The sequence below is a fragment of the Egretta garzetta genome, unplaced genomic scaffold (genome assembly GCF_000687185.1).
Source record: "Egretta garzetta isolate BGI_Z169 unplaced genomic scaffold, ASM68718v1 scaffold20, whole genome shotgun sequence".
NCBI lineage: Eukaryota > Metazoa > Chordata > Aves > Pelecaniformes > Ardeidae > Egretta > Egretta garzetta.
This window is the reverse complement of record NW_009258388.1, coordinates 1,016,302-1,030,892: the sequence shown is the minus strand read 5'-3', so window position 1 is coordinate 1,030,892 and position 14,591 is coordinate 1,016,302. Positions and strand designations below refer to the sequence as shown.

Sequence of the window (14,591 nt, the reverse complement as noted above, 5' to 3'; positions counted from 1 at the left end):
GTACGTTGGCTATAAATTAGGGCTTACAGCCGATACGTTTTAAATGTGAGGAAAAAAATCAGGAGTAAAGCTTTCTTATTTCCCAGGTTTGTACGAGTATAGATTTACGCAGGAAATCTAACAGATTGTGAAGCATTTGTTTTAGAGTTGATTGCATACTTACACCCCGAGACCCCCCCCATTCCCTTTCTCTCTCTTTTTTTTTTTTTTTTTTTTTTTTTTTTTTTTTTTTTCCCCAATGTAAAAACTAATTTCCCAGAGGAAGGGAAATCCTGAGATCCGTGATCAATGCTGCATCGTTGATTCATCAACAAAGAAGGGGATGGCTGAATGGGACACAGGTAGAGATTCAAGCAGGCTGCTTCTGACCAGCAAGAGAAAAGCTAGCTGTTGAGCAGCGTTATGTTGCCACTCCATGTGCTGTATTAGCTACTTGTTTTTAGCCTTCAGTAGGCTGCCACTACTGCAGCACTAAAGGAATGTGCCCTATTGTTAAAAATCCTGACTGCTTTACACCAATGATTTGCCACTGCAAAGTTGCATGCACCAACAACACTTTGTCGTTGATGTTTGGATGCAAGGTAGGATGTGGTTACTGTATTTAAATGCATGCTGTAACTCCTTTGAATATCTGTGCTATTTAATTTCATGTCTGACTAGAGATTTCAGTGCAAATTGTGGTACGTTGGCTATAAATTAGGGCTTACAGCCGATACGTTTTAAATGTGAGGAAAAAAATCAGGAGTAAAGCTTTCTTATTTCCCAGGTTTGTACGAGTATAGATTTACGCAGGAAATCTAACAGATTGTGAAGCATTTGTTTTAGAGTTGATTGCATACTTAGCTAACACTGCTAAGATTACCAAACCACTACTCTGCCATTTGCCTGGCTTTATTGATTTTGATGTGTATATGATGTGTTATTACAAAAACACAAACCAGCAAGAATGAATATATTTTTTCCATTTATATTGCTGACATGGCTTTTAACCATAAGAGCAATGTTAAAGTATATAGCTCTGCACTTCTCTGTAGGAAATAAATAAAGTGAGCTCCTGAACCCATTTTTAAGTCTACAGAAATATCTTTAAATAAGCGTTTTCTTCTAGGGACTGGACAATCATTTAATTTCTCTTTTAAATTTAAATCAAAAGGTGGCGCAGTTAGCCAGAGAAGTTTCTTTTCTGGCTGTGCAATGCAATCCCACCCCAATTTTTTTAACAAAGGTGTTGGATTGGACTATGTTTTTCCCCATATACATCCTAATGACATTAGAGTATAGCCAATGTTGTTTTTTATTTTACTGAAATAATTCAAAAGTGGTGACATGGTTTTAAAAGTTGTTATTTTTGGGTAAACAAGTTTGGTTCTTGGATCACTGGATCAATCATCATGATTTTACAGGGGGGGTTACAGATTTTATCCCATTCCTTTTCCATGCTATCCTTAAATACTGGATGATATTAAAACTGCTCCTCTATGTTTAAATAGAGTAAGAAATGAGTAGTTAGATAAAAAATGGCAGTGACAGTAATTATCTTTAAATCATATGTGTAACTTTTCTAATTCTCAAAAATGACTAAGTTACAAACATCAAATTTTAGTTGTACAGTCCACAAACTAGGGAACACAGCATAATTTTTTGAGTTCCTATGTAACAAATTAGCCTAAATATAATGAAGTAACTTTATGAAATAGCGTATAGATGACCCAATGCTCCCTAAATGTGATTCAGCTAGAAGTTAATGGCAGATCATGTAGTGTAATGTACTTAAACTCAAACTAGGTTACAGTCAAACATTTACAATGTATTTGTCTACCTTCTCCTTTTCCTCAGACTGAGGCCTGCCTACATCTCTGGTTGAAACTTCCCTGAACTAAAGTTTCTTGTTTCTTCACTTCCTTTTTAAATAGGCAAAAATATGTTCTATTAGCGAAAGGGTTATAATTTAACTGCTGTGTCATGATGCCTCTAGTGATATAAATAGCATTAAGAGTTTAACAGTTTAAAAGCTTTTTAAATTTGCATCTTTTTCATGAGAACAAGTCATATTGCTTTTTTTATCTTAACTTCAGAAACTTAAGCCCTCTTGTTTTCAAGTGTTAAATTTGAATTAATAAAGGTACATTGTTAGTCAAGGGAAATTAAATACAAGCCACCCTTCTACAAAGGTAGGCCAGTGGCCTAGGGATGGGTATCCAATTTGTATTCCTGCCTGTCAGCATGATTTTCAAGGGATAGTCTTTGATGCACTTAAGTTCTTTCATTATTTTCAGATCCTGTTAGGAAAAAGCAAGAGAATAAAAATCATAAATTTCAAACTTTTTTTTCCCTCCTCTTTCCTTAGCGCTTCAGGCTCATTAAGCTAGTCACAGTCAATGTCTTATCTTCTTGTGGTGGTGTATGAACTACTTCTCAAATGAAAAGGGGATGTGTGGGATAGCGATCGTTTTCAGAAAGATGAGAAGGAGCACGAGCGAACTGAGTTATCTTCGGTTGGTTCAACACGTCAGATTAGCACCCTTTGATACCACCATCAAGAAAACATGAGATAGTCTCTATACATACCAGTGTATCACCTGACTTCAAATATCTTTTTCTCATTTCCTTTTGTTCTGCAGCCCATATCTAAATACATAACTTTTTGCTTTGGACACATAAGGTTATATTTCTAGATTTATGGGTGCAGATCCCTTGATAACAGGCAAAGAAGTCTGAATGAGAAGTAAGGATGTTTCCTCTTAGGAAATCATTTAGTTACATGGCATGAAATCATGGATCTAAGCATGCTCATAATATTATGACTTCTACTGTCACGTGGTTCTTGAACTCGGGAAGGGGAGCAATATACTGGAATGACACTTTGTATTCTGGGTGGCAGAGGAGAAAATAGGTCCTCAGAATCTTAATGTTTAAAATATAGACAGTGAAATCGGCAACAAAGGAATTCAAAGTTCAGGCAAATATCTCCAAGTGATAAAATAACCAGGTCAGGTTATTAACTGTTTCCTTTTGAAAGGACAGTACAATTTACAGGAATGAAATATTGCTCACAATCTTGATTTACAATTTTTATTTTTTAATTTTGTGTCAAATACAGTCATCTTTTCCTATGGGCACAGAAGTGAGTGAGAGAAATGCACCATATCAGAACCATCACACCCATTTTTATCTGTTCCCAATGCAATAATTTTACAGTCTGCTCAAGCCTAACAGGTGGTGCCAGGGAGTTAATTTGGGGGGGCAGGAAGACGGTGTGCATGTCTTACTATACCATATGTTGCAAAGAAGGCAGTGGAGGAGTCTTAACCATGCCTACGGGAAGCATTCCTTTTCAGCTTGTTTTCCCAGACTTTGATAGTTGACCTTGTCATGGACCTTTACTTTCGATGATGCCTAGTTTTGTGTTGCTTGACCTTGAAATTGCAAAGAATTCAGACCAGTTGAGTCTGAAAGGCAGGGTAATATCTACCTGAAGGACCACTACTGCAACTTACTTTAACATTTTTAAACACTTCTTCCATTTCTGGTAGGGAAGTACCAGTGTTTCCATCACAGCAGTACAGAGCTAAAGCAAAGAGGGGATAAGCAGGTTTTAAAATATGGCCCTCGGGTGCCAGGAGGTGTTTTGTGGAACTTTCTTGTTCATAATCTTGCAGGGCTGGGACATGAATGTATATCCTCTGTGTCTTAGGGTTGCTCCACAGCTATGGGACAGATTTGTGTCTGTGAATTAAAGGGTGGCGTGTGTGTAAGGCAGACCTGCATTCACAGATCTCCATCGAGAGGAGTGCCAAGACTTATATTTAATTCCCACTGAAGACGACGAGACTTAAATGCATGCTTAAATGTCAGTATGTGCTTACTCACTTTGCTGAATTGGGCCCTGTAATAGTTCATTCAGTATTGCAGAAGAGTTATCTTCTGACTTTTAATATCCTGTTCATTTTCTTCTTATTAAGAGTGCCAGGAAGGGATTTCAGATTGACTGAGACATTTCTTAAGGTACATTTCAGCCACAATTCTGACACTGACGTGGAAGTGTTTTTCTGTCTTATCTCCTTTGCCTCTATATATTGAAAATAGGTATTGAGGAGATTCCATTGAAAGATGAGTGACTTCCCTGTTTGTTGACCTTTGCCAGGTATTTTGATAAATCCTACTTTCTTTCTGATTTAGGTTTATTTTTATATCTGTCCTAGCAAAATTTAAAATTTTTTGGTGTTTTTTTTTTTTTTAAAGGGATAATATATACCTTCCTCTCTTCCCTTTCTTCTTTCTTTCCTCTCAGCACATTTATCACAACTGGTCCTCCAGCATAACAGCTGATTTTAGTTTTTTTTTTTTTCTTCTTCCTATTATTTCTCTGGTTTATCTGAAATAGCCAAATAGCTACCTATTCCACTATCCAAGGTGAGTGTGAAAGTAAAAATGCTTGTTTCTTCAGCTGCCAAAACTTCTTTGTTTTGCAAAAATGTTGCAATGCAGAAGGTTTTATTATTAAATCAAATAGTAGGGGGTATTACTGAATGTCTTGACATTCATATTTATTATTTTTAACATGATCAAACTACTGATTTTCTGTACTGGCATTATTAGTCTCTTGAACAAACTCTGATATGTCAGTTACTTCTTAATTGAGGATAGTCTCCATATTGTCATAGTTTAGACCTGGTTATTGTAAGAAACAGTGATCTGAGATGACAGGAACATGCCTCTCCAACTAGGTATGATACACAGTAGACCGTGCTCAAAGCCTTGCATGCTTTCGCTTCTTAATGCATCTCCATGAACTCAAGTGGGATTTTATATTTCATGGGACAGTCTGAGGTGGTTTCTGCATGCAACTAGATTAACATTTTCATTTGAATTATAAATGAGCTTTTGAAATTAATCTCCTAGCCCATGTGTCCTGCTTTGTTTTGCATTACAGAGTAGGCTTGGAGTGTGCAAACGGGGGATGTCTTTTTGATGAAATTAAGCACAAAGATGCACTCCAGAAACACACCCAAGTACTCTGCAAAATCTTATGGATGTTCAGTTTATGAAACCAGATTAGCACTATTTCAAAATAAAACACAAAACATATGTGTAATGTGGTTGAGCCCTCCTTACCAGCTCTTTATTCTGTGGTTCCATCCCTGCTGCTTACTGATGTGGACATAACCTCTGACTCCACTGACATACTTCAGTTCTGATTTTTGGGGGGCCAGAACTAGACAGATGTAAAAATACAATATATTCATGGTCATTCTTACTTCTGTGATCCATCTGTAGAGACTGATATATTGTATAGGGTTCCAGAACTCTCTAAAAGAGTTTACTGCCTATTCATAGTCGATCAGCAGAGTAAGTCAGCCGGAACATTACTGCCACTTGCTATGCATAACATTTGGTAGTGGCACTGAGAAACCTTCTTCCACAAATTATTCTTGTTAGGCCACTGTGCTGTTAAAACAAAAATGCTCAGCAATAGAAGGAGCTGCCGAAGAGATGCAGAATTGCCACTGGCAAGAGGCTCTGAGTATGATCAGTTGTGTCACAGAGAATTTGTGCATTAAGTGTACAACGCTCAAGGCAGGCGGAGTTTTCTTCTCTGGCATAGCATCTATGCAAGTCAGACATGGGGTGTAAGCCCAAGCAATTTCAGCTGGCTGTATTTTATTTTTTTTTTCTGTTAGCATTGCCTAACACCCTACGGTTTAACGCTCTGGCTTAAGAACAAGGACAAGCACTCCCCAGCAGTTCCCACCCATCATTAATGTGTCTGGGAAAAGATGAACTATACATTGTACTCAAAGGCCACCAGGCTGAACTTTTCTGAGGCCAAAGTAGCAAGTTATGAGGCTGTGGGACCCTGCCAGGAACTCCTCCCTGTATTGAAAAGTTTATAAAGTGGATCCTACTCTTCAGAACTTCTTGTTCCCAACCGTCGAAGAGCATTGCACTGGTGAAGTACTCTGGTATCAGAGGAGAGTAGCCTGCGACTTTGTAAGTGATCCTGAGTTTGTTACCTTGAACTCAGTGTGGGTGCTGCAGAAATCAGCATTACGGGAGGCACAAGGACAGCAGAAGCCTAAGGATAGGCAGGAGGCAGCAGCAGGAAGATTCAGGTGGGCCAGGTGGAAGAAAGGCATGAGGAAGGACGACACGGAGACAGCAGCTTGGGGGTAGGATGAAAAGGCAGTGGCCTGGGCAAGGGTCCTGAGGAGGCGAGCAGAAGAGCAAACAACACCAGTGAGGTCTGGCTAGATTGAAAATGGAAAAAAAATTTTGTTAGGTCATGAATCCTCTGAAATGATGGGCCCATCCCCTCAATCACGTAGGAGTTAAGTCACTGGCTAGGGAACGCAAACAAGCATTACCATTTCAGTCTTGTCTGGAGTGAGCTCACTCGCGAGCTGCCACTCACTGGCACTGGCCAACGTCTGGGCGGGCGATGCCCAGGCATTTTTCTAAAAGCATCAAGATCAGATGTTAAAAATATTTCTGCTTGTGTGAGAATACCGCATCTCATTTTTTGCCACAGTCCTGCCCACGAGCTCCCTGTACGCTGTGAAGGAGATGGGTGGCTGGTGGGAGATTCCCTGAGAAACCACTCCATAACAAATGTGCAGAAAGTTTAAATTAAGAAAACAACAATAAAAGTTGCTTTTTTAAATAAAGTTTTGTTTTTTGAAAAGTGTATGTACTGAAAGGAACCTCTGTGGTAGATGGGGTCTTCAATCCCCACATAGTTTTGAATCACTGAGGTTTTTTTTCCATGTTTTGCCAGAATATCTGCTTCTAGCTGCTATCAGGGCCTGGACACTGGACTGGAGGGCCATGGTGCTTGCTGTGCACTCTTCTATCATCACAACAAGAATATTTACTGGTAGCGAAGCAATGGAGTCTGATTTTCATCACCCTAGATTACTTAAAATTCACCTGAAGCTAAAGCACACTATGAATACCCTCTGTATCGTACCTTTGAACATATAATCATGGTGGGAAATGGCTTGGTTTTTTTTTTTTAAGCTAGTAGCAAAGCAGAGTTGATGGTTGTGGTTCAGAAGCACTGCATTAGAAATATGACAATAAAATATACTTATGGAAAAAGCAGGCAGGAGGCACATAGCTAAGTGTTACTGAATATTTTGAAGAGGAAGTTCAAAGTTTGCTCAAACACCCAATTTTTTCAATACCTTTTTGCTTTAAATTATATGTAATAATTACGTAAAATGAGGTACTTCAAAATAGAAATTTATAAATACTGGAATGACTTGATACACAGTTACATGAGCTGCTTGATTTTACAAACTAATTATTGACTAAGAGAAGGCTATATATAGACATTCATCTTAGCTGTAAAAGATGTCAGAAGAGAATGGTGATAAAGAAGTGTTATATAAATATATTTAAGTGATAATAGCAGTAAAACTGAAAACTGTCACTGAACAGTTCTCCTGATCTTTGAAAAGTAGCTTTTATGTTTCCAGTGTAGCTGTCAGAAATATTCTTATTATTAAAATATAGGTATTTATGACTTTCACTTTTCTGATTCTATTTCCTTCAGCTTTGAGCATTTGCTATAATATTAATAATCATTAGGGCCAGGATTTTTCAAGAGAGCCTACTTGAGGGTTGCGCTGAATGCAATGGAAACCTGAATGGGAAGAAAGATTACTGACAGGGATTCCTGTGACTCCCAGTAGGAGTTAATGATCTATAATCCCTGGAGAGATGGCACAGAATGATCTGGTGAACTATTAAGGCAGTTTGGGCTATTCTTTTGAGTCACTTGGCTATTGAGTGTATTGAGAGTATCATTATGAATCTGTAAGGTAAAAATGGCCCTCCTCCCTAGCTTCAATGAGGAATTGCACCCGTTAGCTACTCAAACGATCCCCACCAAGTTGCACATGGCTAGAACACAGGAGTTCTGGGAAAATGTCTGACTCTCAGTGAAACTGAAATTTTTTGTTTCTCAATTTTCCCTCAAACCGACATTTCAGAAACCTTGATTCTGAGAATCCTGACACATCATTTTGGGGAGATTTCCGTTAGGAGATGTTCACAGCTGTTCAGTGTAATTAAGATGGAATATGCCAAATATGAATTTTCAGAAAGATGTAAGCTGGTGTCAGCACTGAAGTCCACACGATGAATCACCTGGAGGCTCTGTAGTTGCGGCAAGTGTGGGACAGAGCCTCTGTCAACACGTAGCTGCCCGCAGAAGACAATGTAGACACATACAAGGTCAATTTCTTTGCAAGATATGAGCTCATCCCCCCTTGAAACAGACCTGTAACTACAGATCTTGGGCCAGCTGCAAATTTTTTAGGATATACCTATAATGCTAAAAGAGAGCGAATGAGTATACTCATGTACTTGGGTCCTGATATTCCATACTGCAAAATTGTTAATTTTTTTCCTTGGCTGTATTTTGGGCTGCTCACAAGCTTTTTAAAGACAATTTAGAGGCAAGGCTTGAAGAATTGCTCACTCCAGGGAAACTTTCCAAGAGGTACCATGCATGATCAGGGAAGATTACTTGCAGCCTACAGCCTATACTCTGGGCTACATCTTCAAACACCCCCCACCCCTGCCCCTTGCCTTTACACGATGTTTGAAAGCCTGCAACACATCTCCTCAGTTTCATTTGATAAAAAAGACACTTTAGTAGCAACATAGACATGAAACTCTCTCAACCACTGGTCTGGGAACGAAGGATCATGCTAAGGAACAGCTGTATTTAGCATAGTAGATGTAGTATAAGGGTCTAGGGCATGATTCCACAACTGGGAGCTTGGAAAATCTACCAAACAGGGCAAAGACCATAATAGTTCTGTCAGCTTTGGTTCTTCTAGACCTACCACCACCACACCTGTGACAGTCCCCCTGGAATATACCCAGGTATATTGAGTTAGAGCTCCAAGCCCAAATCTGTGTGGAACCTGCCTTGGACTCAGCAAAAGGCAAGAGACCCTATATCCAGCACATAGGGGTGCTCCACCCTTGAATACTTCCCACCACATTAGCTATATTCACTTACACTTTATTAACTACGGATCCTGCAAGTGAGAGACAAATTTAAATTCAGTGAATTAAAAGGTTGTATACCTATAAAGGCATTTAAATTACCAATGCACGCTTGTCTACCACCTTGTAAGACTGGTGTATAGCTTATAACGACGACCTGTTAAAGTATGTTGTTAAAGTATGCTAGTCCTGGCATTACATACACTGTTCCTTGAGAGGTATTGTCAGCTGGCAGTGAGATGCCTTGAAATTCTTAAATATCCCAGGGAAATTCCAGTCTGTATTAAACATAGTTCCATAACAGAACAGTCACCTCCATAAAACATTTAGAAAACAGTCGCTGCCAGAGAGGAGTCTGGGGCCTCGATTTAGGACGGGGAACAGGAGCTCCTTATTTCTATTTCTGGCTCTCTCACAGAATTCCTGTTGTGGCCTGGAGCAAATTGTGCCTTACGCCTCCTTCTAGAAAATCAATTTGGTAATACCTGCCTCAGAGGAGTATTGGGAATTAATAATTATTGCATGTATGCAGCTCTGAAATGAAATAAATAGCATAAGTACAATGCACCATTGGTTTTAAGGACCAACATAAAGCCATGGAAAGACTAAGATAGGGGAGGTTATAAGTGAAAATGGAATCATATTAGTGAAAATCAAAGCATTTCCTCCTCCTTTTTTGCTGTCCAGCCCTCTCCCCCACAGTATTTATTTCATGTATACCTTGACATATTATTGTTCATCTTTTTTAAAAAGTTCTCCCTCCAGGTCTGAGCTTTCACATCCCAATTTTTGCCCATAGCAAATTGTTATGGTTGAATTGCAAGTCCCTGTAAAAGAGAGTTTGAAATGTGAGTGCTGCCAGGCTCTTATCTCCACCTGTCCAAGTAGTGCTCCTGTCATCTAATTTATTATATAAAGTTGCTGTAGGGGAGAAGCACTTTCCAGAGGTCTGGTTATTTGAGTTTTTATTTTGCAAAGATTGTTTAAAAATAGTCTTAGGATGATACGTGATGCAGGAAGCAGACAAGCAGTTGAACATAAACCTGTTGCAAGAAGGCAAATCAGTAAGTGCATCACACAAATTTTGTGACCATTCAGGAATTCTGGTTAGGCTGATCGCTGAGAGGGACATTCAGCCCAGTTCAGAGGGCCATATGGCTCTCTGAAACTGCACATTAAATCCCAGATTCTGCAGTCTACAATAAATTAAGCAAAGCGCTATAGAATCCCATCAAATCTAGGGCATAACAATTTGCAGAGCTGTGACTGAAGGTCTTTTCACTACTGTTAGTAACCGTGTTTTGCACTGTACTTAGAAAATAAATAAAATATATACCTTTCCTACTCACTACATTCCCTTGCCTGTGTTACTATTTGCACTTGAATTTCTGGTCCTTGGCTTAAGTAAGATAATAAATTAGCTGGGTAGAAACTAAACACCCAACAGCATAAAAAGCATAGTACATTTTTGCACTGGCAAAGCTATCTGAGGACTAATATTCCATATGCAGTAGTTTGGGATATAAAATAACCAGGACAATATGTTTTCATAAGACAAAGTTTGCTGATACATTTTGAAACATGTATTCCTTCCCAGAACAATTAAGAAAACTCGGGGGAGGAGGGGGAGAGCAGAGGAGGGAGAAGAAGATGACCTAGAAAATGCGCTTGAGGATCTAATTTTGTGTGTATGTACGTATTACGGACAAGCCTGTTGCACCTTCTTCGTAAAGCCCTGGTGTTTTGCACTCTTTACTATATGCATCAACCCCCACGTGAGTCCCAGGCATGCAGCTCTTTAATTTTACAGCATTAAGGGCATGTCTTTTCAGTGTCTTGAAGTTCATAGCCTTCAAAGATGTTGGAAGCTAGAAGAGACGGAGGGAAGTACGGCTTTGTGAGGCAAACCTTCAGAGGATTGCAAGACCTGGCTATGAAGAAGAAGCTTTTCTATTAAAAGTGTTATTGTTGTAGGGCCCCTGAGCTTCACACTTGCTTCCTCAGGCCATGGACAGAGAAGCATCATCTCCCTTGCTGAGCTGGGAGTTGAACCTCAGGCTGTTGCATCTGTGCTGGAGCTGGCTTCCTAAAACAAAGGTTTAATTTGCTGTCTACAGTTGCTTAATCTGCACAGATCTGATATATAAATCTCCTACTGGTGCTGGATTGTGGCACCTTTTCACAGAGCATTAGCAACTGCTACTTTCCAGTGTAATTGGAATAAAAATGCTCGGTGTGCTGAGCCAGAGAAACAGAGCTGCTCTCAAACTAATCCACATTCTGCGTGCAAACACCAGCTATTTCTTGACTATTTGTATTCACCAGGAGGGACAGCGTGGGGCCCCATGAGTTCATAAAGTTTCTGTTATTAAATAAGAATTAGTTGTTCTGTAGTCTGATGATTTTTCTTCTACTGTCTTCAGTTTATTCATAAAAGGAAGGAGCCTAGATAGGGAAGGGTCAGCTTGCATTTTCAGAATGCATACGAAGTAATCACAGAATCATAGAAATGTTGATTGGAAAGGACCTCTATAAATCACCTCATCCAAATTCCACTGAAAGCAGGAGAAATGAGAGGTGGTTTAGCATGCAGCCATACACCTTGCTTTGCAGAAGAAATAGTTTGGGTTTTAAGCAGTGCCGGGTGAAATATCTCTTCAGGTAAAATGGAAATTTAGGGAGCATAATCCAGTGATTAAAACAAGGGAAAGGAAGTTAAATGTTCTCATCGTTGCTCCCTGTTCTTCTATTGATTCCACAGAAGATGTGGAGAGAGTCAATTTAACCCTCTTTTGATAAAATTAGAAGTGTTGCCAAGGGCTCTTATTATAGAGGATGCTGTTACAGGGTTTAGGATTTCACTTTTTGTGTTTCATTTTCATAGAATCATAGAATCATTTAGGTTGGAAAAGACCTTTAAGATCATCAAGTCCAGCCATTAACCTAACCCTGCCATCCCACCACTAAACCCTGTCCCTAAGCACCTCATCTGCCCAGATTTTAAATCCCTCCAGGGATGGGGACTCGACCCCTTCCCTGGGCAGCCTGTTCCAGTGCCTGACAACCCTTTCATGGAAAAATTTTTTCCTAATGTCCAACCTAAACCTGCCCTGGCACAACTTCAGACCATTTCCCCTCGTGCTATTGTCTGTTACCAGGGAGAAGAGGTCGACCCCTACCTCACTACCCCCTCCTGTCAGGCAGTTGTAGAGGGTGATAGGGTCTCCCCTCAGCTTCCTCTTTTTCAGGCTGAACACCACCAGTTCCCTCAGCTGCTCCTCATAAGACTTGTCCTTCAGACCCTTAGTAAAAAATTTCAGGTAGAGTTTGTGAGGGTCTCAGGTCGAGATCCTCAAGAGACTTAAGTATCAGCCCCCTTGGCTTTTCATGGCAATTAAGCACCTTCTAAGGATCTGACCATACGGTACGTCTCTTCCTCCAGTGCCTCCTTTATTCATCCCTGTGTCTTACCTCCTACTTTTCTTTGCTTTGCTTCTCAAATATGCATATGCACTTTCTTTGCTGTTGCTGGCTCTCACTTAAAATTCACTGTTAGACCCCAGGTCAGTGGTTGTGGTTGAGAAGAAGAATGAAGTTAACAGGGCATTTCTAGAGTAAATGGCAGATAGGAATGGGGAAATGTGTCCATGCCCTCTCACACATATGTACATACGCACAAACAGGTCACTAAACTCTGCACTTACCTAGTATATTAGCAATACTCCCACTCTTAAATTCTGAAAATTTGGTGACTGTAGGCCTTGGATGAGATGGTGGGTGGAAGAAGTGGAATGTCTGTTTAAGGTTGTAAAGCTTCATTTGAAAGTGTCAAAAATGTTTGTGATATAGAGGTCTATTTGCCTTATATAGAAAATGCACATTGACACATCCCTAAAATTTCTTATGCAAGAGTGAGGAGTCAAACAGGACTTGTAATGGTCCAGTAAATAAGAACAGGATTTGTAGTCAAAAACTCTAATAAGTTAAACCTTTCCAATGTATTTAAAGCATTTCTTGCTTAAGAAGGTTTTAACTCCTTGAATTAAGAACACCTAAATTAAAATAAGCCCAGAAAGGGAAAGGGAGCAGATTCTGCTTTGAATTTCCTACATGATTTATTCTCCTAGCTAGATGATGAGAAGCTGATGCAGAGACCAAAGGAAGACTGATAAAGCGTATCGTAGTAAAATACCTCCATATTAGTAATTCCAGGTTTGGCTAAACCACGTAAATGCCCGAGGCACAACACTTAATGAGGTGTCTGTCCTTTGGTGTAGTTTAGCCTCAGAAGTTACAGTTAGGGCTTTTTATTGAGATGCTTATGCACAAAATTTCCTCAGACCTCAGTCAGAGTTGGTACCTAAAGAAATTTGGTTGTTTGGTCTCAAAATATTGCTGCCATTTTAAAGAGTGCAAGGCCCCAGAAGACTGTGTTCTCTAGATTAGCTTGAAAAAAGCTCCACAGAGCATCAAATGAGTATAAAGTACAACACTACATGTGGTCCATTGGTACCTGTTGGATTTTAGTTAGACTTAGGGCCAACAAGTTTTGGCACAAAATTTACCAAAGAGGACTAATGTAGTCACGCATTAGATGGATTTTTTGAGTACAAGACAAGGCATGGAAAAGCGATAAATTAGAGTAAACATAGGATTTCTTTGGTGTTCCTTAGATATTATATTGTTATTTTCTGCATGTGAATAAAAGTTCTCATAACTTTCATTCACGAACTGCAAGCCAAAATTCATTTTCCTGGTGTGACCGATATGGAATGGTTTCTTTTCATCCAAAAAGACTAGTGTGACTGCAAAGAATAAGAAAATAATGAAGCTGTAACAGGACAAAAAAGAAGGTGCTGAAAACCAGAAAGAGCTGAATAGTTTATGAACTTGTTACTCTGCAAATTACATCTTCTGTGTGTGAAGCTTTGAAAATGAAGTTAATTTCTCCCTTTTACAATAATGTTCTTGAGCCTACAGTGTGTGAGCGGAACAATTCTACATCTGACACATGCTGATATAATGATGTTTAAAGTTGCAGTGCCATTCCCCAAAGAGGAAGACCTTGCAGGCGTCTATCATATGTACCTGTTAGCAGGCGAGATCCCAAAAGAAGACCAAAGCACTTTATTTTTTTTTTTTTTTCAATGTAGTATCACTAAACATTAAATGCCATGAATATGAGAAGAGACACCTGAGGATCTGGCAGCTTTGTGTCTGGAAACAACCAGCCTTCAGGTGGCAGTGGCCTTCTGGCTGTGTTTGCTACCAGCTACAGCTGTTTTCATCACTTCTTTGGCTGTAGATAACCTATTGGCCTTGCCTGCAGAGTTGATACAAACAACCATTTAGCAGCTTGCTACTGAGCTCCCACTTGACCCCTAAGAAGAGTGCAGAATGCTTAGAAACACGTCGACTTGCTGCTATTCCCCACTCCCAAATGCACCGTTGTGCTTGGCTGCTGTCTGCAAAGATCAGTTTCAGGTGCAATCCCACAACAGAAAACACGTTTTAGAACAAATGCACCTTGAAAAACTGGCAAGTGAAAAAGGCTTTGAATTTTTTAAGAA

The 14,591-nt window shown here is 39.6% G+C and overlaps 1 protein-coding gene across 1 annotated transcript in view; it reads left to right on the top strand.

Moving 5' to 3' along the window:
* The first annotated feature begins 479 nt into the window (after nt 1–479).
* DLG2 (discs large MAGUK scaffold protein 2) overlaps nt 480–14,591 on the top strand; it is a 698,848-nt gene continuing 684,736 nt past the window's right edge. The window contains exon 1 of the mRNA XM_035897884.1: nt 480–581. Within this exon, the coding sequence (XP_035753777.1) occupies nt 480–581 (102 nt within the window). The remainder of the gene's footprint in view (nt 582–14,591) is intronic.